This window comes from Anser cygnoides, chromosome 10 (assembly GCF_040182565.1).
Source record: "Anser cygnoides isolate HZ-2024a breed goose chromosome 10, Taihu_goose_T2T_genome, whole genome shotgun sequence".
Classification (NCBI taxonomy): Eukaryota; Metazoa; Chordata; class Aves; order Anseriformes; family Anatidae; genus Anser; species Anser cygnoides.
The window spans coordinates 17,830,439-17,853,575 of record NC_089882.1 but is presented as its reverse complement, the minus strand read 5'-3'; the positions used below and the strand labels follow the sequence as shown (position 1 = coordinate 17,853,575).

The following is a 23,137-nucleotide window of genomic DNA, read 5'->3' as shown; positions in this document are numbered from 1 at the left end:
GTGCAAGATCTTGGATGCAGCTCCTGGCTCTGAACGCAGCTCTCCTGGAGCCTTGCAGGGAAATGTCTCTCTCTTTTGTTTACAGAGGCTGATAAAAATCCAGAAAGGAGCTTGTCCTGAGCGCTGGCTTGCTGTTAAAACACCAGTCCTAAAAAAGGAGACATCTGTTGCTGGGGCAAGGGCAGGAGCAGTTGGAGCAGTGGCCATGGGTGAACGTCCTGCTGCCGAGAGCCTGCGGGCGGTTCCTGGCACCAACGTGCAGCTCGTGCACGGAGCAGGAGCTGGAGCAGCCTTTCTCCACTGCTGTCCGCACCCGCCTGATAACACGGGGGAGCCTCCAGCCTGGGAGCTGCACCTTCCACCATCCGATTTGCCACGACGCTGTGCTGGGGATGGGTTGGTGGACATTGTGATCACCTTCCTGCTCAGCAAGCCAGGCCAGAAACTGCTCGATCTTCTTCTTTGGTGGCATCCCTTGCCTTCTAAATGAGGCGGCTGGGAAGGCCCCATCAGGGGGGAGGGAAGGACTTGTTTCACTCACCATGGCATGTCTGGGAGGCAGGCAGCCTGCCTTCGGGCTCTGCTCTGCACTGCCAGTGTCTGGGCCTCTGCAGGTTCAGCAAGGTGAAGTCCCTAACCTCCTAAACTTTCTCTTTCTCGACGTTCTCCTCTGTGAAGGGATGTCGTGAGGCTGACTTCAGCTCGTCGGGGAATATCTTCCATAAAGCCTTGGAGCGGGGGGTGTTGCAGAAGGTGAAGGTTGTTCCAGGAGGTGGGAGAGGACAGGAGGTTATTTATTCCATTGTGCCGCTTCCTTCACGGGGGCATGAACATGGCACGTGTCCTGAGTGTGACCAACAAGCTGTGGAAAAGCAGCTGGAGATGCTCGCCTCTTCCAGAGAGCTTGTGGAGCTGAGGAGGAAGGGGCTGAGGTTCAGAGGGGACGGCGCAGGCCTCGGCTCCAGAGATGGAGCCCTCCCGTGGCTGTGGGCACCAGCCAGGCATGGCCAGGAGCTTGTGCTTCTGTAACATCTCTGGGGCCTTGGTTTTTTTCCCCACAAGGGTTTCACCAGAGGACCTGTCAGCATATGGACACGAGCAAGAGGGTTGGAAATGGCAGACCGGGACTGTTCCTGCTGTGGAAGGAAGGGCAAACACGCAAGGGAGTGGCGGCCCAGGAGATGGAGTCAGGAATCCGCGGGGGTCGGGGCCACGACAGGAATATCCACGTGAGTTGGGAGCCCTCAAGGCTCTCAGCTGTGAGTTGGCTGGGGCCGATCTCTCACCACAAGAAACAAGCTGCTGTTAGGTGTCTCGCAGCCGGTGTGTCGCTGTGCCCTGGGGTCTCTTCTCCCCGGGAGCGGCCTAACGAAGACCCGTGGTTCAGAGGGGCTCTTTGCACCGCGTGGTGCCCCCTGTAGCGGACTCCCTGGCTGAGGGATGTGTGTGAGACATCTCAGGTGGTGAGTCCTTTCCTGACGAGGCAGTGGAACGCCCTGCCTTGACAAGAGGCAGATAAATTGCCACAGCTGCTGCTCCTGGCCGCCTCGCCAAGGCAACAGAGCAGGCAAAGCGATTTAGCACTGCTCCAGTCATCCGTGATGGCAGAGATCATCGCGTCGACCTCTCCTTTGGCTTTGTGATTAATGCTGAAAAAGCATCCTCTGAGGGCTGGGAGGCGAGCGCTGGCCCCTGGGGAGCCGCGCTCCGAAGCAGAGGCAGCCCTCCAGCTGTGGTCCTCGCCTCCCGTGGTCTCACCCCCCTCACACACGGCTGGCGGGCTGCACAGGGCGATGAAGGTAATGGGAAGAGGAATCCAGGGCGGGTTCGTCAAGTGAAGAGAGGTTATGTGGGCTTACACAGATTTCTTGTCATATAATGAAAACGCAGGATTTGATCTTTCAAGTGGTTAAAGCCAAAGTCCCACGTGAAAGTGATGGGGGAGAAGGGGCAGGTAGGAAGGGATGCGGGCCGGGCAGCTGGGGTTTGTGGTTAGAGGAGTGTGAGAGCAGGAAAGAGAGCTCCAAGGAGAGACGGTTCCAAGGGTTTCACTCACCCGTCACGAGTACAACAGCAAGACAGAATTTGGTGGCATTGAGTTTTAAGGAGTCGTTGAAAAAAAAATTTGTTTCTAATGCAAAGTTTGCTTCACTTCTGAAACTCTCTGCTCAGGGCTAATTGCTACCAAATAACCATGACACTAGGATGACCCAAACCTCATGAATTATGTGTGTCATAATCCTTCTCCTCCTTCTGTGGGTGAGGTTCCCATGGTTGGGGGCACAGAAATATGTCCCTGGAAGCACAGGGACGGGCACACGGAGCGTGCCAGGGTAGGCTGCAGCCGTGTCTCCGCAAGTGGAGGGTGCTGCTGGCTGTACTGCGGGGTTTCTCCCGCAGGTGCTGCAGGAGCTGTGAGGAGGAGTCTGCAGATCTGGAGGAGAGAAGGGTCACGATCACTGCACCCATCCTGCAGAGGAGTGCTCGTGGCTCCGTGGCAGCTTCCAGCGGTGACCGGCATCCCTGGGAGGCCCTGTGTGCTGGCTCCGTACCCACAAACCCACACGGGATCAATTCCGTGCCTCGCAGCTTGGCCACGCTGACAGCAGCCACTTCCCAGTTCCTCGGGCCAGGAGCCGCCAGTGTTTGGGCCCCAGGAGGCGCCAGGCGGGCGAGGTGTAAATTACATGGCGGGCTGCCTCTGCCGAGGTGAAAATGAAAAATTCTCCCATTGCTCGAGCCGGGAGTTTCGCAGCTCCCACGGTCCAAATGCTCTTCCCGTCACCGCTGCGGAGAGGCGCGGGGGCTGGTTGTCGCCTGCCTGTCCCAGAACCGGGAGGGCATCGTTTTTCCTGCTGATGGAAATGGCTTTTCTTGGTCGCAATGTCACCTGTTTCTGCAACACCTCACAGCCTGAAGAACTTGCAAGGGGAGAGAGGAAAGCAGAGCCGTACCCACGCTGGGGCCGGGCTGGCGATATCCCAGCAAGGAGCAATGTTCTGGTGAGGAGCAACGTCACAGGATCACAGAGTGGTTAAGGTTGGAAGGGACCCCCGGAGGCCACCTGGTGCCCTGCTCCAGCAGGGCCACCCAGCGCACGCTGCCCAGGACCACGTTCGGGAGGCTGCTGTCTGGCTCCAAGAAGAGGGACTCACGGCCTCTCTGGGCAACCTGGGCCGCTGCTCCGTCCCCCACACGGTACACCAGCACGTGCTGACATTCAGAGAGAACCTCCTGTGGTCCGGTTTGTGCCCGCTGCCGCTCGCCCTGTCCCTGGGCATCGCTGCCAAGAGCCTGGCTCCATCCTCCCGGCACCCTCCCCTGCGGTGATTTGGGACACGGACGAGATCCCCCAGGAGATGTCCTGTCGAGGAGCGCTGCCCACGGCCCCTGCGCTGCGGGCCGGGCCCCGTGGTGCTGGGAGCTGCGTGGTCCCAGTGGCAGAGCCCGCCGGCACTTTCTAGCACTCGCGGTCTAAGATAAGCCGGGATGACACACCGCGCGTGGAGCGTGTGAGGAGAGGAGGAGGATGTGGCACACAGCACGCCGTCCCTGCCACGCTAGCTGGTGGCTCGGTTTCAGCGTGCTGAGCTCGAGGTCTAATTTTAGTGGCTGATTTTAGGGCCCTTCAGCTCCAGGCGGTTTTGCTGTTTCTGTACATCCCTGGGCCCCGGCCCGGTGGGACAGGTACCCCAGGGGGCAGAGGCGAGCGGGATGGTGCTGGAGCAGCTCAGGCGAGCGCTGCGGCTCCCCCACCAGCCTGGTGCCCAGCCCGGGGATTTGTTGTCCCTGTGCCCAGCCCGTGGCCTGTCTGTTGAGCTGACAGCCCTCTTGTCCGCTCTGCTTGTCTCACTGGCTGCCTTTTGCATCAGCTGCAAGAGGAATGTCAGCCGGCAGAGCCGATGCCTTCACGGCTGCTGGGGAGAGGCAGGTTTGTGCCACAAACAAACCCGCAGTGCCCAGCGTCCTCCCCTGGGGGTTGCTTGGCCCAGGGGCTGGTGAGCAGCTCCTCACCACGGCCCGGGATGGGACAGGAACCCGTCCCACCCTGGGCGCTGCGGTGGGAAGGGTGAGCTTACAGACAGCGCTGCGTGACCTTGAGGAGAGGCCAGTCCCCTGCTCTGCCCTACTTGCTCCGGTCCTGCTGTCCTCGCCAGAAGCCTGCCCCGATGCTGTGAGTGTCTCGCTGTTCGCATCTTGCTGAGCTCCTCCACCCATGCAAGAACGGATTTGATCTGGCTCGAGGGCTCTGCCGTGCAGATTCCACATCCACCTTGCTGCTCCATCTGTTGGCTTCGCCGCAGTCAGCTGAGGGGCTTCCTTCTCGCCTCCAAAGTGTGTTATTGCCTGTTGAGCTTCTGCGTTGTTTTGCCATGTAGTTGAGTCTTTCCTAACCCGCTGCCTGCTCACGCCTTCACCTTTGGACTCGGAGTGCTGGCTGCCGCCTTGCTTCTCCTCTGGGACGTTTGTTGAGGGCGGCCGTGCACCCCCAGGCCCTGCGAGGGGCTGAGATGCTCTGGGAAGCAGTGCAGCAGCAGGGGCTGGCAGCGCTACTCTGGATCACAACTTGATTTGCAAAGGCATAAATTAGGCAGCTGGGAAAGCAGTGAGCTCATCCCCACCCGCGCACGGTGGCGGGGGCAGAGTGCTGGCGATGTCCCCTGGCTGGTGGCTGGCCCCAGATCTCCGCAGCATGATGTAGGTGCCGGGGCCTGGCCCTAGGAGATGGGAAGCTGACTGTCCCCGTGGCACCCTCGTTCTCACTCCATCCTGCAAGCCCGGGCTGCCGCAGGTCACGCAGAGTGGATGGCTCTGTGGATGTCCCCGCAGGTCACGCAGTCATGGCTCTGTGGATGTCCCCACTGCTCGGTGTGTTGCTCTCCTCATTTCCACCCCATGCGGTGCTGGCACAGGCAGCGTGCAGCCCCCGTGCTGGTGCTGCCGTCCCTCCAAGGCACTGCACCGATGGCCTCCGGGTCCTGCTCCGCTGCCACCCAACACGGGCGGTGATCTCCGTTCGCTTCAGCATTGTCCCACTGATGTGGTTCCCTGCCATTGCTTTTGGCTGCAGGGCACCGGGGTCCTCCTCTCCTCAGGCAGCCTGGCAGCCCTGCCCTAGCACTGCAGAGCATCCTCACCTCTCTCCCGGACCTCTCACAAGCAGCTGTGTGCCAGGATTGCTGCGCTTCAAGTGCGTGGCAGGGACAGTGGTCTTGCTTGAAGGGCATCCCTGCTCTTGCTGTGCAACTGGGAGGGCAGTGACAGCAGCCTAGGTGAACTGTAGGGAAAGGCTGTGCACCAGATCCCAAAGTGTGCTTTGGGAAGTCAGCTTGGGATGTCCTGATGCCTGCCCACTGCCCTGAGGTTTTAGGTCTGTTGGAAAATGAATTCAGGGAAAGTCTCCTTGCTCTGAGTTCTTTTGAATTGTTCCCGTCTGCATTAAGGGGGGCGGGGGGCAGCTGGATGCATCCAAAAAACCTGTGAATCTTGGAGATATCCGTCTCGGGTATGTGTTGCAGTTACCTAAAATAGCACAACAAGCTGAAGTTGGGCTTGTGGTTGGTGGAGCAAGGGGCAGAGCGGCACGGAGGATTCTTGCCTGGCTTGTTGCTTAAAAAGCAGGAGTGAGATGAGCCGCCCCTGCTCCGCTGCTAAAAACAGCCTGGCTTGCTTTTATTTAACCCGGTGTTGGTCTGCCTGTGTTTGCGTTTCACCTGCCTGCAAGTGGGAGCTCTGGGCTCGGGGGGTGGGATGCCAGCCCACGCTGCTGGCGTCGGTAGCGCATCCTCCTCCTGGGGGCACAGTGAAATGGGGGTTCCGCGGCACTCCGCAGGGCCCCTGGCTCCCGAAATAAAGGTCCTGGGTGTCCTGAGGAGGGGAAAGGCAGAGAAAAAGAGCAAATATGAAAGGGATGCTCTCGCTTCTCACCCAGCATGAGGCAGCCTGCCCTCTGCCACAGGGCAGCATGGAGCCTGGCAGGAGGCTGGGTTGCAGGGAGGGTGAGGCAGAGGAGGAGGGAGGCTGAAATGCCACGGCTTTGTCTCCAACTCCCCCTGCCCTCATGCTCCTGAAAGGAGCTGCTTGAGCTGACGGTTCTGGATTATATTAATTAGCAGAGAAGCGCTCCGCCTGCTGTAGGTCCGTGCCGAGAGGCGGGGATGGGATGTGGCAGGGGACGGGATGTGGCAGGGTCTGCCCGAGGCAGCTGCGGGCGCCCCAAAACCCCCCGATACGCTTGCCCCCTGGGCCTGTGCCCTAGCCCCACTTCAGCCTGCGGCGGTGGGTCTGGGGCAAGCCAGATTGCCGCCGCTGCCAAAACCACCTCGAAGCCCTGGGGGGGCCGTGGGGGGCAGCGAGAGCCCTGGCTCCTGCCCGTTGTGGAGGTCGGGCCCAAAGGGAGTTCGCTGAGACTGGGGTTGGGCTGGGTGAGCCGAGTCTGATGCCCGGGCTGCCTCTGTCTTTCAGGAGAGGAAGCTGTGCGCCCACCCCCGGCTCGAGATCTACAAGGAAGACCGCATCTATTTTGTGTGTCCCCTTGCCCGCCAAGGAGACTTCTACGTGCCCGAGATGAAGGAGCTGGAGAGGAAGAGCAGGGCAGTGGCAGCTGAGGCCGAAGACGCGCAGACGGACATCACAGGTACCGTGGCTCGTGTCTTCCTGCGGCTGGCAGCAGCCCGCCTGAGGCGGGGGTCCCAGCACCCCGATGCTCTCGTGGAGCAGGAGGAAGCAGGGGCTGCGCCGCGTCCTCCCAGTGCCTGCCCAGGGCTCGATAAACCTCTTCCCGTCACCTGGACCGACGTGGCAGAGCTTGACCTAACCCTGGGGGGGCACGCCGTGCCTTGGGGAGCACGCGGTCCCGCCCGTGGCAGGGGTCAGAGCTGCTCTCGGCGCGGCCGCAGGGCCGGCGCCAGTCCGCAGTTGTGAAAGCAGAGCTGGGTACCGAAGCTTTTGGTTGCAGCTGGGCTTGTTTTTCTCCTTGTCACATACATCTTTCTTGAGCTCATCTTCATCTGTTACATGTTGGGATTGTGAAGAACTTAAATACCAGGTTTCTGTAGCTGGTGGCGGAGTTGCCCGCTAGCATCTGCTTGGAGAGATCTGTTGGAGCCTGAGTGTATTTATACAGGAAGGGACCACAATCGCTGTAGGCGCGGAACAGCAGTGCTATAGTAACCCGAAATGCTAGCTGCCGCGGTCGGCCCACGTGCTCACATGGCTGCGAGATGCGGAGCCGTGCGATGGCTGCGGCAGGCGGGCGGGGAGGGCTCCTGCCCTCGGCGGGCTCCGCTGGGCCCCCACGCGTGCCTAACGGGCATGAAAAAAACATGACCGCGTGCGGCGGCCGGAGCACGCCTCGCTACCTCGGGGGCGGTTTGGTAATTTTTTTTACACGTCTTTGGTTTTGGATCACTTTAATTCTTAATCGCGTTCGCCGTAAAAGCAAGCCTGGGAATTGCTTTCCGAGAGCTCTGTCCATTTAGCACTGAAATTAAGAGCCTAATTGGAGCGGCTTCGCAGCGCTTCGAGTCCTGGTATTTTCAGGGCACTCGCCCTGCTCTCCGCCGTTCTATCCGCGGTGTGGCTGCGGTGACTGCTCTGCGTGACAGCCCAGCTTTGCCACGTCCCCAAACGTGCCACGTCCTCCCGGCACCTGCCCGCAGCCCTGTGCCAGGCTGGCTGTATGGTGGGGTCACGGCTGCACGTGTGACGACGCGTGTCCCGCTGCACAGCGCAGTGCTGAGCCCTTGGCTTGCTCCCTAGCCAGCACTGAGCCCACAGGTGCTCCTCGGGGTTTGCAGCCCCCTTGCCGCACACCCTCGGCAGAACTGATGAGTCCAAAAGCTCCTTGAGGTGTGCGGCTCCTGCGATCGCCCTTTCTTCACGTTTGGGCTCATCCTGCAAAGTGCTGGGTGCCTCTGGCTTGGGGCAAAAGCAGTGACTGTTAACGCGCGTGGCGAATGAGCCAGGCAGCGTGGCCGCCTCTGCAGCAGCTCTGTCCCTTCTTTGCCATCATCAGGGTCATCGGAAAGACGGGGAGCATTTTTTGATGGCAGCTGATGGCTCTCCAGGGGCCAGTGTCAATCACGATTAGTTGTTTTCTACTTAATTATTTTCTGAGGCTTTAGCGCCAGGGTTGTGCTCAATGGCGTGCTCTCCAGCACGGCCCTGCCACGGCGTGTGGACGGGAAGGCAAACAAGAGCAGCCTCTTGCCAGGGGCCTCCTGGCACAGGCACCGGCAGTTTCGAAGCACGTGGCCTTGGCCGGGGTCTCAGGGCTGCTTCTCGTGGCCCGAGCCCGGCCAGCAGCCCGCTCTGGAGGGGAATTCCTCCAGCCTGGGCCGTGCGTGCTGGTCCCAAAGCGGAGGTAGCCTCACCTGCACGATGCCCCGCACCCCAGGGGATGCTGTCCCTGCTGGGGACCATGCTCACCCCCAGAGATCCGTCCGAGGAAGCCGTGGACTGAGGCCGCCTGCCCCTTCCCTACCAGTGACGGTTCCTGTTCTTGCCCCGCGCACCGGGGCTGGCCCCATCCTGTGCAGAGGAGAACACGGCTGCTGAAACGGGCGGGTGTGCCAGCTGAGGCAACTCAAACATGATCAGAAGTGACAGAGCGGGGAAAAAAGTGCCTGGCTGAAGGGAAGCGTGGCTATTTATTGTAGCCCTCAGAGCGGGGCTGGGACGAGGCTGCTGGGGGCAAGGGCAGATGTCTTCTGTGGTGCCGGCTCGTAGCAGAGTGCCGGCAGCTGTAGGTCGCCTTTTTCCATCTTCAGCATCCCGAGCCAGTGCCTGTCTCCTCCGGTACGGTGTGGTGTCTGCGTGTACATAACAGCTCCCGGCCAAAACTGCCCCCCTGGGTGCAGGATGGGCGTTGTGCAGCCAGGGGAGGACGTGGAAGGACTGGGTGCCCCCTGCTTTATGAGGGACGTGGGGTGGGCACAAACAATGCGGCTGGAGCCCTGGTGCCACGGTGCCACTGTGCCTTGCCATGGGCCATGGTGGGAGTGCGTCTGGGCGACCTCAGGTCACTGATGTTATGCCAGGTCTTTAGCCAGATTTGATTTTTTATTTTTTTTTTTGAGGTAGAGACCTGCAGAAGCCTTGGTTGGCCCCAGGAGCTCTCAGGCTTCACACAGAAAGAGAAGGGAGCTGCTGCTGTGCCGTATCCTGTGAGGATGGGAGCCCAGCCACCAGGCTGCACGTCCCACCCCGTCCCGTGGCTTCACCCGTTTCCTTCACATCCAGTCCCTAGTCCCAAGAGCCTGTGGTGGGCCCTGCACGCCTTCCTCTTGGTCGACCCCAGTGTGCCCCAGCTGCCAGTGATGCCAACGGGAGGCCCTGCTGCAACGAGGTCCCCAGCCTCACTCAACGGCCGCCCCTTGCTGTCGGTGCTCAGCGCCCCCCTCCCCAGCCGCCGCGGCTGCTCGTCGCATCCCAGAGCGTGGCAGGCTCTGGGGAGCAGGTTTGTCCCGTGGGAGCTGGGGCTGCCGCTGCCTTCTTTCTCCCGCACCCTTTTCCTTCCCAGAGGCTCCCCGCTGACCCCGTGCCTGGCCAGGGGTGTCCCGCTGAGCACCTCCCCAGGATCCTGCCGAACACCTCTTGTAACTCAAAGGAAATGCAGTTCTCGTGCTGAGACACTCCAGGAGGTGTTGGCATAGGCACTGCATGGGGACGACGCTCCTTCCGCCCCTCGGGCAGGCATCACCGCGCTGGGCTGTTAATAATCACCAGTAAATATTGCCTATAACTGATGTAAAACAGGAGGCCAGGCGTTCCACGTTTTAGGCCTCAGTTATCCCCAGTTTTCACCGAAAAGGATCGCTTCTCCGCATAAAGCGGGCACCCGCATGGCTCCTCTGCGGGGTGGCACCGCGCAATGTCCCTATGCAGTCCCCGCTGCTCCCCGTCCTGCTGCTGGCACCGGGCACCCTGGCGGCTCGGGAAGATGGGGACAGGTCCTGCCCTGGGCTGGGTGACCTCTGTGCCGAGTGGCGAGGTCCCCGTGCCCTCACTGGTGCCGTTCTGCTGCCCGCTGCTGAGAGGCAGGAGGGCGAAGATGGAGAGGGGAAGCAGGGGGCAGCGGAGGCAGCACCAGCCGCTGGAGGGATGGGCTGCTGCTGCTGGCCAGCGCTCGCCGCTGTTGTCATAATTAACAACGTGAATCCGTGATGTCATAATTAACAATGATTAATGTTTTACAGGACGGCTTTGTCTCCCAGCTGGTTGCTCTGGCAACAGCACTCAGCTGCCGGTCTCAATCTGACACCCTTGTCTCGTTGTCAACTCTTTAATTGTGTTGTTGGCCGAGCTAATGAGATGGTGACATGGGGAGAGCTGGTGGAACGGGGCGCGCGGGTGCCTGCTCCCAGTGCCCAGGCTCCCCCAATCCTGCTCGTGGCCACCCCCTGAGGTGAAGGCTCCGGGTGCCCAGGGCACAGCACCTCCACCCCTCCGCTTCCATGGGGCACGCGGGGCAGGCTGGCTCACCCAGCGGCAAGAAGAACCCGGGGCAAGAAGGGCGGACGCGTACTACAGTGCCCAGGGCAGGCAGCAGGGAGGCACGTGGCCACCTCCTCCCAGCCCTGCCCCTGCTGCACTGTCCCCGTGCGACCAGGTGGCCTCCCTGGGTTTGCCAGGTCTGGGGATGCATGTGGGGCTGGCACACAGCTGGGCTTGTCTTCACAAGCTGGTTCGTGCTTTGCTGTCAGGGAGCTGCTCGAGTCCGGCCGTAAGGAAGCGGCCGCCACCGTCCCATCGCGGGGTGTGTGCGCTTGCCTGGGCCCTGTGGCTTTTTGGCAAACCACAAGACCACAAGCTGTGGCCTGGCACTGTGCTGGGGACTCCGAATTCCTGGTGGCTTCGGAGGCTGTGGCACCCAACCGTCCTCCGCTCCCCGGAGCATTCACGCCCTCCCCTTCTCTCTCCGTTCCAGGGGCTGACACCATGAGCGAGGCCAGCTCCATCAGCATCGAGGCCACAACTGACAGCAGAGACACCTCGGTGGCCACCTCGGTCCTGCTGCCCTTCCCAGCTGGCCGGGGCCGGGAGGAGGCCGACAACCGCAGTGAGCACAGCTACAGCGAGTCCGGAGCCAGCGGCTCCTCCTTCGAGGAGCTGGACCTGGAGGGCGCTGGGGACGGGGAGGGTGCTCTGGGGCTGCTTCCCGTCACGGCCTACACAGAAAGCCAGGAGGTCTCAGACAAGTGGACCAAGGAGCCCATTGCTGCCGAGCGAGGAGAAGAGTAAAGCAGAGGCCTGGGCCCCCCCCGCCTTTGTGGGGGGACCCGAGCCAGCTGGCCGCCTCTCCCGCCTCCTTCCTCTCCAGCCACGAGATTCCAGTCGCTGAGCCCTCCTGGGACCGTAGCCCTCGTGGGACGGGGGTGTGAGTGGGTCAGGGGCTGCTGGCTTGGTGGTTCCCCTGCGGCGCTTGGGTGCGCGGGGTAGGTGCGGGCCGGGGCAGCGAAATGTGTTTGCTGTTCGTGTGTCTCTAGGTGCATTGCAAGTTCTTCGCAGGCATCTCCAGGGGGGGACTGCGCAGGTCCCTCCCCTTCTCTGCTGGTGCCCCTCTCACCCACGGCTTCTCTCTGCCACGCAGATGTGTGTTCTCTAGCACGAAAGAGCAATGAGTAGGGTTGGTTGGTTTTGTTCCCCTCTTCTCTTTCCCTTGCTGAAAATGGAAATGTCCAGTATAAAACTGTCCTGGACCTGCCACGGGTGCTTCTGGGGTCTATAATAAAGTGGATGCTTTTCCTCTGTGCTGGCCGGTGGCTTTCCTGACTGCCTCGCACCGCCGTGCTGTCCCTGCCGGGCAGGGGGCTGCCCCCAGCTGTCCTACACCCCTGCGCCAGGCAGCATGGGGATGCTCCGAGCTCTGGCAATACCCCACGGCCCCACTGATCACCTGCACTCCCTGTCCTGGCTGCGGGGACCGTCCCTGTTGCTGCCAGCTGCGCCCCGAGCAGGGAAGCCCAGAGGCCACGTGGAGCTGGGCCGGGTCCATGGGGAGGGAAGTGGTGGCTGGGAGGGCTGGGGCATGGCCAAGCTGCGTCTCCTCCTGGCTCCGTCGTCCCTACACGCCGCTCTCTGTTAGCCACATGCTCTCACCTGCATCGTGCCCCTTCCTGTCCAGCAGGACCCGGGTGCACGCAGCACCCCCAGGCACGCCGCTGCCAGCCATGGGGTGCCCCTGGGCATGCAGCCCGGTGCCAGGGCTACAGGGCAAGGGGCAGGGGGCCTGGCTGTCCCCCCGTGCAGAGACGTGTCCTCCCTGGCTTCAAAAGGTCACGATTAGTCCTCAGCCAGTGATTGACATGAGTTTGTTCATAAATATTTTGTGCTCTGAGTGATAAAATATTAAACTCCTCCAGCCCACGTGGAAAAATATTGCTCTTCCCGGTGTTTATCTTTGTTGCCGGTTATTACAAAACAGCCAAGCCCCCTGAAATATTTATGCCTGGCTGAGTCTCCGTGGGGGCTGGAGCCAAACAGCAGAGCCTAACACCACTTGTCCCCTAACCCCAGCGAAGATGGGGGCCGGGGAGGCTGAGCCATCTCCCCCTGCTGCCAGAAATGCCAGAGCAGCAGCAGCTGGGAGGCGCCAGAGGGGACGTACCCCTGGCGGGGACGTGGCTGGTGCTGGGTGCTGGCACTGCATGAGCCTCGTGCCAGGGCCCGTGTGCCAAGGCTGAGTTGTGGAAGCTCTGCTGAGGGGCAGCACCCCTTGGCATATCTCCACCCCCCCAGCTCTCTGCCCCGCCATGGCCGCTGGTGTCGGGGTCCTCCTGGCCGAGGCACCGTCCTGCCGCTGGTGCCCCGCTCCATCCGTGCATGCGGTGCTGGAAGGAGCCAGGTCTTGATGCCGCAGGAGACCTGAGGGACGGCCTTGCTGTGGTGGTGCCAGGTTGTGCCCTCCGTTCCTGGTTATCCTCCTGGATCAGGACTGCTGGGGCTGGGGGACGGCATGGGGCTGACCTTGCTGCAATGCAGCACAGCAGCGGGCAGTGGGGGAGCTGAGGCATGGGGCGGTGAGCGGGTGGCTTGGGGCAGTGCAGGGACTGTCAGCGCCCCAGCAGCCACCCCAAGCCTGTCCCTGTGTCACCCCCATCACCCTCATCCTGGCCCTGGGTCTCAGGGCTCTCCGGGACAGTGGGGTTCCCAGCGCGGGACTGATGGGGACGCGGCACAGCAGGACGCTGGGTGGCTGAACAGGTCCGGGAAGAATTTGGGCAAATGGTGGAGGCTGGCGGGGAGCTGAAACCCTACATGAAGACCCCGGAGCTCTCTGCACCCCGGCTCGGAGGAGGCCGCCCAGGGAGCGTCTCCCAGAGCTGAGGGCTGGGGAGCGCGGGGCCACAACGGGGGCAACGGCGGGGCCTCCCCAGGGCACCCGGCGGTGGCTGCGGGGCCGAGGCGGGGGTCGGGACCCCCTGCTCGGGCCGGGGGCTGGCGGGGGGCGCAGGGGCCGAGCTGCGGCGCTGCCCGCTCTGCCCGCTCTGCCCGCCTCTGTGCCCCGCGGGGCGCCGCTGCCCGGGGCCGGGCCGGGGCGGGGGCCGGGGGCGGAGCGGCTCCGCCGGGATGGGGCTGGCGGAGTGTCAGAGGCGGCGGCGGGAGGCGGGCGGCAGCCGCAGCTCCGGAGACGGCCGCGGCACCGGCACCGGCTCCCGGCTCCTCCCGGCTCAGCCCGCCGGGCCCAGGTAAGAGCCGCGGACCCCGCGCCCGCTCCCGGCCCATCCCCGTGGCCTCGGGCCGCGCCGTGACCCGGCGGAGCCCCCCTGCCCTCTCCCCCCCGAAAAGCGATGCCCGGGCACCCCCCGGAGCCGTCGGGGCCGCGGCACCGCGGTCCGTGCCCGCAGCCGGCAGCGCCGTGCCGGTGCCGGGGCTCGCGGGGCGGCGGGAGGGGAGCAGAGCCGGGGCACCGGCACCGCGCCGGGGGGCTCCGGGAGCTTCGCTGAGAGCCCCGGGGAAAGCCCCGGGGGCGCCGTGCCCAGCCGGGACATGCCCGCGGCCCCCAGCGGAAGGACAGCTGCGGCAGGTGCGGGGTCAGCCCCCGCTCGCCCCCTGCTCACCCCCCGCTCGCCCCCCGCTCGCCCCACACCGCTGTGGGACCCTGCGCGCCCCTCGGGCCCTGCTCTGGCTCTGCCAGGTGGAGGCGGCCAGCCTCCGGCACGCTTTGGGACACCCGGCTGCATGGGGAAAGCTGGGGACGCCACGTCCTCGCCCGAGCACGGGGCATGGGGCAGGGGCGCCGTTACCTCCTGAAGCTGTGCCCTCCTTCTTGCAAGTCCTCCCCACGCTCCCAGCTCCCCACCGCTCCCCCCGGCTGGACAAGGGGAGCCAAGTGGCTGCGGTGGTGGGGAGTAAGCACCCGGGCCCCATGGGGCCAGCGGGGGACCCCGAGGGCGGCGGGGATGCAGGTGCTTCCAGGCCACATCAGCCAGCTCCCAGTGGGGCACATACACACGTGTGCACTCATACATACGCCTTCCGAAGTGGCCACACAGCACGCGTGTGCTGCAGCGTCTGACCTTTGCACGCGCACACACGGCGTGCTTACCCCTATGGACGTGTGCACTGCACGGGCCTGTTACCAGCACGATGCTGGCATGAGCACGCTCACAGCACTGTGAGGCAAATGCACGGCACCTCTGCACGGGCGTGCACGCATCGTGCCCCACACGGCTGTGCAAGCCTGTGTGCAGCGTGTGCCCGTGCAGCCGCGCGCGCCTTGCCGCAGCGTGTCCCCCGGCCTGCACACCCACAATTGCACACCTGCCCGCGGGACAGCCCCGTGCAGTGGCCGTGCCGCTGGGTGCAGGGCTGCAAAGCTGCGCGCACACGTGCATGCCATCGTGGGCCGGACACGCATCCTCTCCGGGGCGCGAGGCAGGGGCAGGGGTCCCCCCTCGCTGTCCCGAGGGGGCTGTGTGCCGGACCAGCCACCCCATGCCCCCGTTACCCCTGTCCCTGCGTGTGTGGGAGTCAGGGAGCTCTTGGGGGGGGGGGGGGGACAGGACAGACTGCACATCGTAAACACTGCTAATTGCTGATGATTTCGGGAGGGTAGGCTGCAAGCAGCTGGGAGCTGGCAGGAGCCTTCCCACTGCACTACGGCCGTCGGGATGGACGTGGCTCTGCCCTGCCAGGTGCTTCACAGCACCCAGATGTGAAGCATCCAGGTGTTCCCAAGGGGCTGTCCGTCCCCCAGCACAATGTCAGCCCAACGGAGCAGCTCCAGGGAGGGCCACGGATATCACCAGCTCCCTGACGGAGCTCACTGTGCTTGGGGAGCATCCTTTCAGGAGAGCTGAAGGTGCCCTTCCTCTGATGGCTCTCACCAGGTGCCCCAGAAGAGCCGGAGCCACCTGGGGTCCAGGGCTGCTGGGGTGGGGGTGTCCCTTCTTTTACAGCCCCCAAAAGCCCGGCCCTGCGGGATTCCAGCAGCCGACTTTAAATAGGAAACAAATCCCTTGCATGGTTTGGGAAGAGACAACTCATCTCTGAGGGGACCTCATTTACTGCCAAAAAAAGGCCTGTCTGTTGCAAAAGACTTTGATTCCCCAGCTCCTCCGTGGTTTATGCAGAAGGAGCCAGCAAACCTGCCTCTTACTTTTACTGAAATCTCTGAATTTAGTGTACAGGGAAGGAAGGGGCGGTGGTGAGAGAACAGCGTTGAGCTCTGCAGGCTGGAGCCAGCCCCGTGCCTCCGCCCTGCGCTTTGTGCTTGGTGCCCAGTGGGGATGGGGCTCAGGGGGGCTCGGGGGGGATGGATGTCCCCCAGGCCCCTCGCATGTGGGACAGAGCAGCTGTCCCCAGCTGGGCAGGTGGCGCTGGGGTCTGGGGGCTCTGCTCAGAGCCAGCGTTGGGTCTGCCTCTGTCCCTGCCCCGGATGATGCCCCTGCCCCTGGGCAACGTCCCTGGATCTTTTCCCAAAGCTCTCCCCTGCCGGGCTGTGCTGCGTGGAGCTGCTGCAGGAGCTGGCTCCCTGCCTCCCTGCACGTGCCAACTCATCCTGGGGAGCTGGGCAGCCGGATCGGCCCCTGCGTGTCTGCCTGCATCTGTGTCACTCGCTGGTGTCCTGCAAGTCCTGGGTCACTGCTGGAGCTGTCACATCTGCTCAGCTCTCCCTTCCGTGGGCTGCGAGGGGCTCCCTCCTGGGGGGAACCTGGGCTGGTGGGGCATCTTGGGGCCAGGGACACGAGATGATACTGCCCAAGTGTCTGGCTCGGCTGCCTCGAGTGTCCCCTCTCAGCTTGGGCGCTGCGTGGGGGGATGATCTCGGCTCACTCCATGGCACCCCTTTGCTTTTCCAGGCACCAAGGGCTCCGCCGGGGCAGCACAACCCCCTGCCATCACCACGCTGTGCCATCCCTGCACCCGATGGCTGGGGTCCGTCTGCCCCCCCCTTGACGCCTGGCACCGGGTGACATGGGGCACATGGGTCCCCAGCTGGTGCCATCGCACCCCATGGCGGTCCCCTTTGCTGCCTGGTTCTGGCTGATGCGTCTGGCCTCCTGCCTGGCTGCCGTGCATGGCCCCACCAGCAAGAAGGAGATCAGCACCGAGGGGGACCTGGTCATAGGGGGGCTCTTCCCCATCCACGAGAAAGGAGTGGGCAGCGAAGACTGTGGCAAAATCAACGAGCACCGGGGCATCCAGCGCCTCGAGGCCATGCTCTTTGCACTGGACGAGATCAACAAGGACCCGAGCATCCTGCCAGGAGTGAGGCTGGGCGCCCACATCCTCGACACCTGCTCCAAGGACACCTACGCCCTCGAGCAGTCACTCGACTTTGTCCGTGCGTCCCTGACCAGGGTGGATGGCTCCGAGCACATCTGTCCTGACGGCTCCTACGCTGTGCATGATGATGTGCCCATGGCCATCACCGGCGTCATTGGGGGCTCCTACAGCGACGTTTCCATCCAGGTACCCTGTGCAAAATGGGTCTGGGCTGTGGGTAGGAGTGGCAGGAGGGCACGACCCGGCTGCAGAGCTGCCCAGCCTCACCGGCCGGAGACCTCCTGGAGCCAGGGAGCCCAGAGCCCATCCCACCCCTGGGCTTGGCGCCTGTTTCCCTGCTGGGCTCTGCCAGGGGGGCCCATATCTGCTAAGGAAAGCCTCCATCTCCACCTGCATGGGGCTAGGGTGGGTGCAGGCACTCCCTCGTACGCCAGCCCTGTCACATCCCTGGCAGCGGCAGGGGAGCTTCAGCTCCTCAGGTGGGAGCCCCTTCTCTGTGGTGGTCCCAGCCCGGCCTGGCCGCCGTGCAGGGGTCTGCATCCATGCCGGTGGCTGTCCCTCCACGGGGACAGTGCTTTATTTGCCCCAGGCTCCGCAGCAGCATGCGGGGGCTTCTCAGCCCAGGATGACCTCAATGAGCAGGTCCACATCCTTGGCACAGCCGCTGGCCGCCATCCCCTGTGCCCGGCGGCGCGCGTGCTCCCGCCAGCGGGCCTGGATAGTGCGGGCGGCCTCCTGGCAGCGCTTGTACTTGGCCCGGGCTGCCCATGCCCGCACCTGAGCCTGCAGCAGGACGCTGGCCCGCTCCGTCCTCATGTAGTCCACCAGCACCTGCAGGCGCTGCCGCTCCTGCTGCTGGCTGGCCACCTTCTGCCACCAGGCCTGGATGCGCCGGGCGCTGGTGTCTGCCACCAGCAGCGCCCGCCGCACCAGCTGCCCACGCCACCAGGCCTGGATGGCCACAGCTGCGGCGGTGCGAGGCTCCACCTGCAGGGACAGGGCACCGGCGGCCTCAGTGACGGCACCCGGGATGGGCGAGGATGTGGCTCTGTGGCCCAGGATGGGCAATCAGGATTGAATGGGACTTGGGGCATGTCTCTCCAGCTGACACTTGGGAGGGGAACGTGTGGGTAATTGGAAAAGGCCCCCAGAGCCATGGGGTTGGTCTTGGGAAAGCCGCAAGGTCCTGGGAGGGGGTGTCCCTGGGTCCCTGCTGCTGGGGATGGGGACCTGGACAGAGATGGGTCACTCCCGGGGGGGAGGGTGGCACAGGATCAGGCAATGTCTGGATGTCCCAGCCCCCCTTCACAAGCACAGCCTGGAGTGGGGGTGTTTGGGCACCCTGTCCCCGCACGGGGCTGCCCCGAAGCCAGCTCACCTGTAGTGCCATGGGTCCTGGCCCCAGCAGGGTGGGCACGCAGTTGGGTGCAGGATGCCTGCGGGGGGACCTTCTGATGTCAGAATGGCCACGGTGTCCCTGGGCAGGGGGCAGGGGGACTCCATTCCGGTGCACGGGGGTGCTGGACAGTGCCAGGCCCCCCGTGTCCCTGCGGCCATAGCACAGCGCTGCCACGCTCCGGGGTCTTCTTGCCATTAGGGCGATTTGCCACTAAAAACGTTTGTCCACGTTAATTAAGCAGCATCTCCTGCAAGGGAAGCAGAGCCGTGTGTGGCTCCCCCCCCCACTGCTGCAGGAGAGCTGGGGCTTTTAACGGCCTCATTAGCAGGACTCTCGCTCCTTTGAAGATAACGAGGGGAAGGAAGCGGCTGCAGCAGGCGATTGTGGGTGCTGGTCCCTTGGGGCTTGGGGGCGATGGCACCCCCCCCCCCCCCAGCCCCCCTCCCACCCCCCGGCCCCCTCCCCTGTGGATGCCGTCCTTGTGCTGCAGGCGCCAACTTTGTCCTGCCGGACGAGCAGCACTCAGGTCGCCCGCGGTGGAGTTTCTGCTTTTGTCATGAATCCATTTCCTCCCTGCCCTGAATCTCAGAGGGGAGCACATGAAATATTAAAGTAATAATAATAAAAAATAATAATAAGTGAGCGGAGGCTGCAAGCAGTGGGAACACACAGGGATCGCTGAGGGAGAAACCTCTGCGAGAAAACGACCCCAGGTCCCTGTGCCAGGCGCCAAGAGCTGGCCACAGCTAGGCTCATCCACCCCGCAACCCATGGAGACCCTGGCCATGCCTGGGACCTCCCTGCCACCTTCTCCATCCTGCCCTCAGCAGGGCCAGGCTGTGCTGGGCAGTGGGCACAAGTTGCTGCCCAGGGAATAGCAGAGGAGAAGGTGTGCATTACGCCCCAGCCCTGGGATGGCCACACAAGGCTGGGGGTCTGGGTGACCCGTGGTATGGGCACGTCTGTCCTGCCTGCTGCCAGCTGATTGCCTCCTTCCCACTCCTTCCCAGCCTCCAGGGATTGCCTGTCAACCGCTTGCTTTTGTCTAGGAGCTGTGGGTACAGCCGGCTGTGGCCACCCACCACCCACGGTGCCAGGTCAGGGGCTCCCAGGGGCAGTCCTTTGTGGGACCACGTCCCCACTTGCCATGCTCCCCTCTCTCTTCCATGCAGGTCGCCAACCTGCTGCGGCTCTTCCAGATCCCGCAGATCAGCTATGCCTCCACCAGTGCCAAGCTGAGCGACAAGTCCCGCTACGACTACTTTGCCCGCACCGTTCCACCTGACTTCTACCAAGCCAAAGCCATGTCAGAGATCCTCCGCTTTTTCAACTGGACCTATGTCTCCACCGTGGCCTCAGAGGGTGACTACGGTGAGACGGGCATTGAGGCCTTCGAGCAAGAAGCTCGCATGCGCAACATCTGCATCGCCACCTCGGAGAAGGTGGGACGCTCCATGAACAAGAAGACCTATGACGGTGTGGTCCGGGCACTGCTGCAGAAGCCCAACGCCAGAGTGGTTGTGCTCTTCACCCGGAGCGAGGACGCTCGGGAGCTGCTGGCAGCTGCCCACAGAGCCAATGTCTCCTTCATGTGGGTGGCCAGCGATGGGTGGGGAGCCCTGGAGAGTGTGGTGGCAGGGAGCGAAGCGGTGGCAGAGGGAGCGATCACCATCGAGCTGGCAGCATACCCCATCCAGGAGTTTGCTGCCTACTTCCTCAACCTCCACCCCTACAACAACAGCCGGAATCCCTGGTTTCGGGAGTTTTGGGAGCAAAAGTTCAAGTGCAGCTTCCACACTCCGGACTGTAGCCGGTACTCCCTAAAGACGGGCAAGTTTGAGCCGGAGTCCAAGATCACCTTTGTGGTCAACGCGGTCTATGCTATGGCTCACTCGCTTCACAACATGCACCAGGCGCTGTGCCCCAACACCACCAAGCTCTGCGACTCCATGAAGCCCGTCAACGGCAAGAGGTTCTACAAGGACTTTATGCTCAACGTTAACTTTGATGGTGAGTCCGGAGGTGGAGATGGGGCTTGGCTGCACAGCTGGATAGGTGGAGGGGCAGGGAAGAGCAAGCAGTCGCAATCGTACACTAACCCTCCAACTTCTGTGGCCTGCCTGCACCTGGGAGCCCCCGTGCCGTGGGCTGTGGTTGTCCAGGATGCTAACAGCTCCACTGCTGCCCTTTGTAGGCAACCCAGGCCTTCTGTCCCCATGTGCAGCAGAGCTGGCAACCAACTCCATTCTGCTAGGGCTGTGTGCGACCAGCTACAGCAGGGCCCTCCAAGTACATGTGTCCTCGGAGACCTCAGTTGAGCTCTGTGCTTTTTCACATTTCAGTGACTAAACTGGAGGGAGGGAGGCCCTTGATCAGGAGCCCACAGATCTGGGGGTGAATCAGAAACATCTCCTCTGTGGTGGGCTGAGCCTGGCTACCCATGTACCAGTCAGAGCCATGGAGGTTTAGGAGGGCAGCAACCTTGCACTGCAGTGCAGAGCCCTCTCCCCTCCCCGCCCCTACCCACACTTTGCCCTGCAGCACTGGCCAGAGGCTTCCAAGTGTGGAGAAATCATTCTCCACCATTGCTTTCAGGATCCCAAAGCTGCACAGGCAGCAGTTACTGCTGCATTATGGGCATGAAGGCATGGGGCGGGTTGGAAATTGGCTCTTGGCTGTGGTTGGGCTGTGCCTCTTCAATACACCCCTACCTACATGCTGGGATTGAGCATGCTCCTGCCCCATGGAGTGACCAAGCAGTGGTCTCCAAGCACTGACCATCTCCCTTTCTCCTCCCAGCTCCGTTCAGGCCAACAGACACTGAGAGCGTTGTTCGATTTGACCGCTACGGCGACGGGATCGGACGCTACAATATCTTCAACTACCACCACAGAGACGGGCGGTATCGGTACCAGAAGGTGGGCTACTGGGCAGAGGGGCTCATCCTCAACACCAGCCTCATCCCCTGGGCAGAGACAGCCGTCCCCGTGTCCCAGTGCAGTGACCCCTGCAAGAAGAATGAGATAAAGAGCATGCAGCCCGGGGACATATGCTGCTGGATCTGCATCCCCTGCCAGCCCTATGAGTACCTGCTGGATGAGTTCACCTGCATGGACTGCGGTCTCGGTTACTGGCCCAACGAGACCCTGAACGGCTGCTATGAGTTGCCCCAAGAGTATATCCGCTGGGGAGATGTCTGGGCCATTGGCCCCGTCACTATCTCTTGCTTGGGTTTTATCTCCACTCTGTTTGTTTTTGGAGTCTTCATAAAGAACAACGACACCCCTATTGTGAAGGCCTCTGGGCGGGAACTTTGCTATATTCTCCTGACCGGCGTCCTCATGTGCTACAGCATGACTTTCATCTTCATCGCCAAGCCTTCCACCGAGGTGTGCACGCTGCGGCGCCTGGGGCTGGGCACATCCTTTGCCGTCTGTTATTCGGCCCTCTTGACCAAGACGAATCGCATTGCCAGGATCTTCAGCGGGGTGAAGGAAGGGGTCCAGCGCCCCCGGTTCATAAGCCCTACGTCACAGGTGGTCATCTGCATGGCCCTCATCTCCTGCCAGCTGATCATTGTCATCATCTGGCTGCTGGTGGAGACACCCGGCACAGGCAAGGAGACCGAGCCTGACAAGAGGTACATTGTCACCCTCAAGTGCAACAACCGTGACTCTAACATGCTCATTTCGCTCACCTACAACGTCCTCTTGATTGTTCTGTGCACGGTCTATGCTTTCAAGACCAGGAAATGCCCTGAAAACTTCAATGAGGCCAAGTTCATCGGGTTCACCATGTACACGACCTGCATCATCTGGCTGGCCTTCCTGCCCATCTTTTACGTGACCTCTAGTGATTATCGAGTAAGAGCCTGAGTTTTGGGGGCTCCAGCAGGGCCCATGTGGAGCAGTCCTCATGATTTGGGCCCCACAGGGCTGGGAGAGTCTGGAGAAGGGCTGATGAGGGCCCCCCCGTGCGTGCTGCTTCCTGGGCCCAGAGGTCGCAGCGAGGTTGGCTGCACACAGGGTCTTCTGGAGAGGGTCAGCATCCCTGGGGGAGTGGGTGCTGTGGTGAGGGGTGCCCGAAGCAACTTGCTTTGCAGGGTGGCGTGTCCCCATGGGGGCAGGAGCCCCTCAGCAGGACACTGCTACACCCCTGACGCCCACCCCTCCGCTACCGCCTCCAGGTGCAGACCACAACCATGTGCGTCTCAGTGAGCCTCAGTGGCACCGTGGTCCTCGGCTGCCTCTTCACGCCCAAGCTCCACATCATCCTCTTCCAGCCGCAGAAGAACGTGGCCAGCCACCGCGTGGGCACTGCACGGTTCAGCGTCGTGGCTGCCGGCTCCAGCCAGTCCCACGGTGAGCACTGCCGGGCTGCAGGGGGGCAGGGGGGCACTCCGGGGAACCTGGGCCGGGGGAGGTAGGGGTGCTGCAGTGCCCACGGATCACCTGCCCTGTCACCAGCCCTCCTCTCCCTCACCACAAATGGCTGTGAGCCCCAGAGCTGCCCCCTGGGGGCACAGCACCATCCCATGGGAACACGGCCACCCCAGGGTGGGTGGGGGGCAGCTCCCAGGCACCCGTCATTGCCACGCTGGGATGCTCTTGGGTGGGTACCACCTCTGGACCCCACCACACGCCTGACTCCTGCCTTCCTGGCCAGGCTCGGCCTCGCAGTACGTGCCCACAGTGTGCAACGGCCGCGAGACGGCGGACTCCACGACATCGTCCTTGTGAAGGTGGGGGGAAGCCGAGTCCCCATCTGTCTGCACCTCGTCCTGGGGGAGCAGTAGCAGCCCCGGTGCTGAAGGCTGGCAGCAGCCAGGAGAGCAAAGCCCCTGCCCTGGCACAAGTCTGCACTGCGCCTCGCTACGCAGTGCCCGTCCCTCACGCCCGTCCCCTGCGCCGAGCCCTGCTGTGAGCCCCAGCTCCCTTGTGCCGAGCCCTGCCACAAGTCACGCTTTGTCTGCCTCCAGCTGTGCTGCACCTTACCCTTCCTCCA

General features: G+C 62.9%; 3 protein-coding genes across 10 annotated transcripts in view; 2 read left to right on the top strand and 1 right to left on the bottom strand.

Moving 5' to 3' along the window:
* TEX264 (testis expressed 264, ER-phagy receptor) overlaps positions 1 to 11,755 on the top strand; it is a 28,204-nt gene extending 16,449 nt beyond the window's left edge. For 6 of the 7 annotated variants that reach the window (XM_048053802.2, XM_067003244.1, XM_048053800.2 and 3 more), the window contains 3 exons: positions 6,466 to 6,637; positions 9,085 to 9,460; positions 10,931 to 11,073. In XM_048053802.2, coding sequence (XP_047909759.2) covers positions 6,466 to 6,637; positions 9,085 to 9,460; positions 10,931 to 10,937 — 555 coding nt within the window. In that variant the 3' untranslated portion in view covers positions 10,938 to 11,073. Of the gene's footprint in view, positions 1 to 6,465; positions 6,638 to 9,084; positions 9,461 to 10,930 lie in introns of all 7 variants that reach the window. The other variant, XM_013201831.3, reaches the window with a different exon arrangement.
* A 1,826-nt stretch (positions 11,756 to 13,581) lies between these two features.
* GRM2 (glutamate metabotropic receptor 2) lies at positions 13,582 to 22,936 on the top strand. 2 transcript variants are annotated; one of them, XM_048053819.2, is made up of 6 exons: positions 13,582 to 13,691; positions 16,308 to 16,920; positions 19,306 to 20,143; positions 20,933 to 21,996; positions 22,320 to 22,494; positions 22,799 to 22,936. In XM_048053819.2, the coding sequence occupies exons 2-6, from the start codon at positions 16,423 to 16,425 to the stop codon at positions 22,870 to 22,872; spliced, it is 2,649 nt and encodes an 882-aa protein (XP_047909776.1). In that variant the 5' UTR covers positions 13,582 to 13,691; positions 16,308 to 16,422; the 3' UTR covers positions 22,873 to 22,936. The 2 variants fall into 2 exon arrangements, with proteins under 2 accessions (XP_047909776.1, XP_013057287.1); XM_013201833.3 differs by lacking the exon at positions 13,582 to 13,691 and having other exon boundaries at positions 15,308 to 16,920.
* Positions 17,209 to 18,463, bottom strand: LOC125180951 (IQ domain-containing protein F5-like). Its single transcript, XM_048053821.2, has 2 exons — positions 18,113 to 18,463; positions 17,209 to 17,721 (listed from the first exon to the last, which is right to left on the bottom strand). Exons 1-2 carry the CDS (start codon positions 18,326 to 18,328, stop codon positions 17,350 to 17,352), a joined length of 588 nt encoding a protein of 195 aa, XP_047909778.2. The 5' UTR covers positions 18,329 to 18,463; the 3' UTR covers positions 17,209 to 17,349.
* Positions 22,937 to 23,137: the final 201 nt, after the last annotated feature.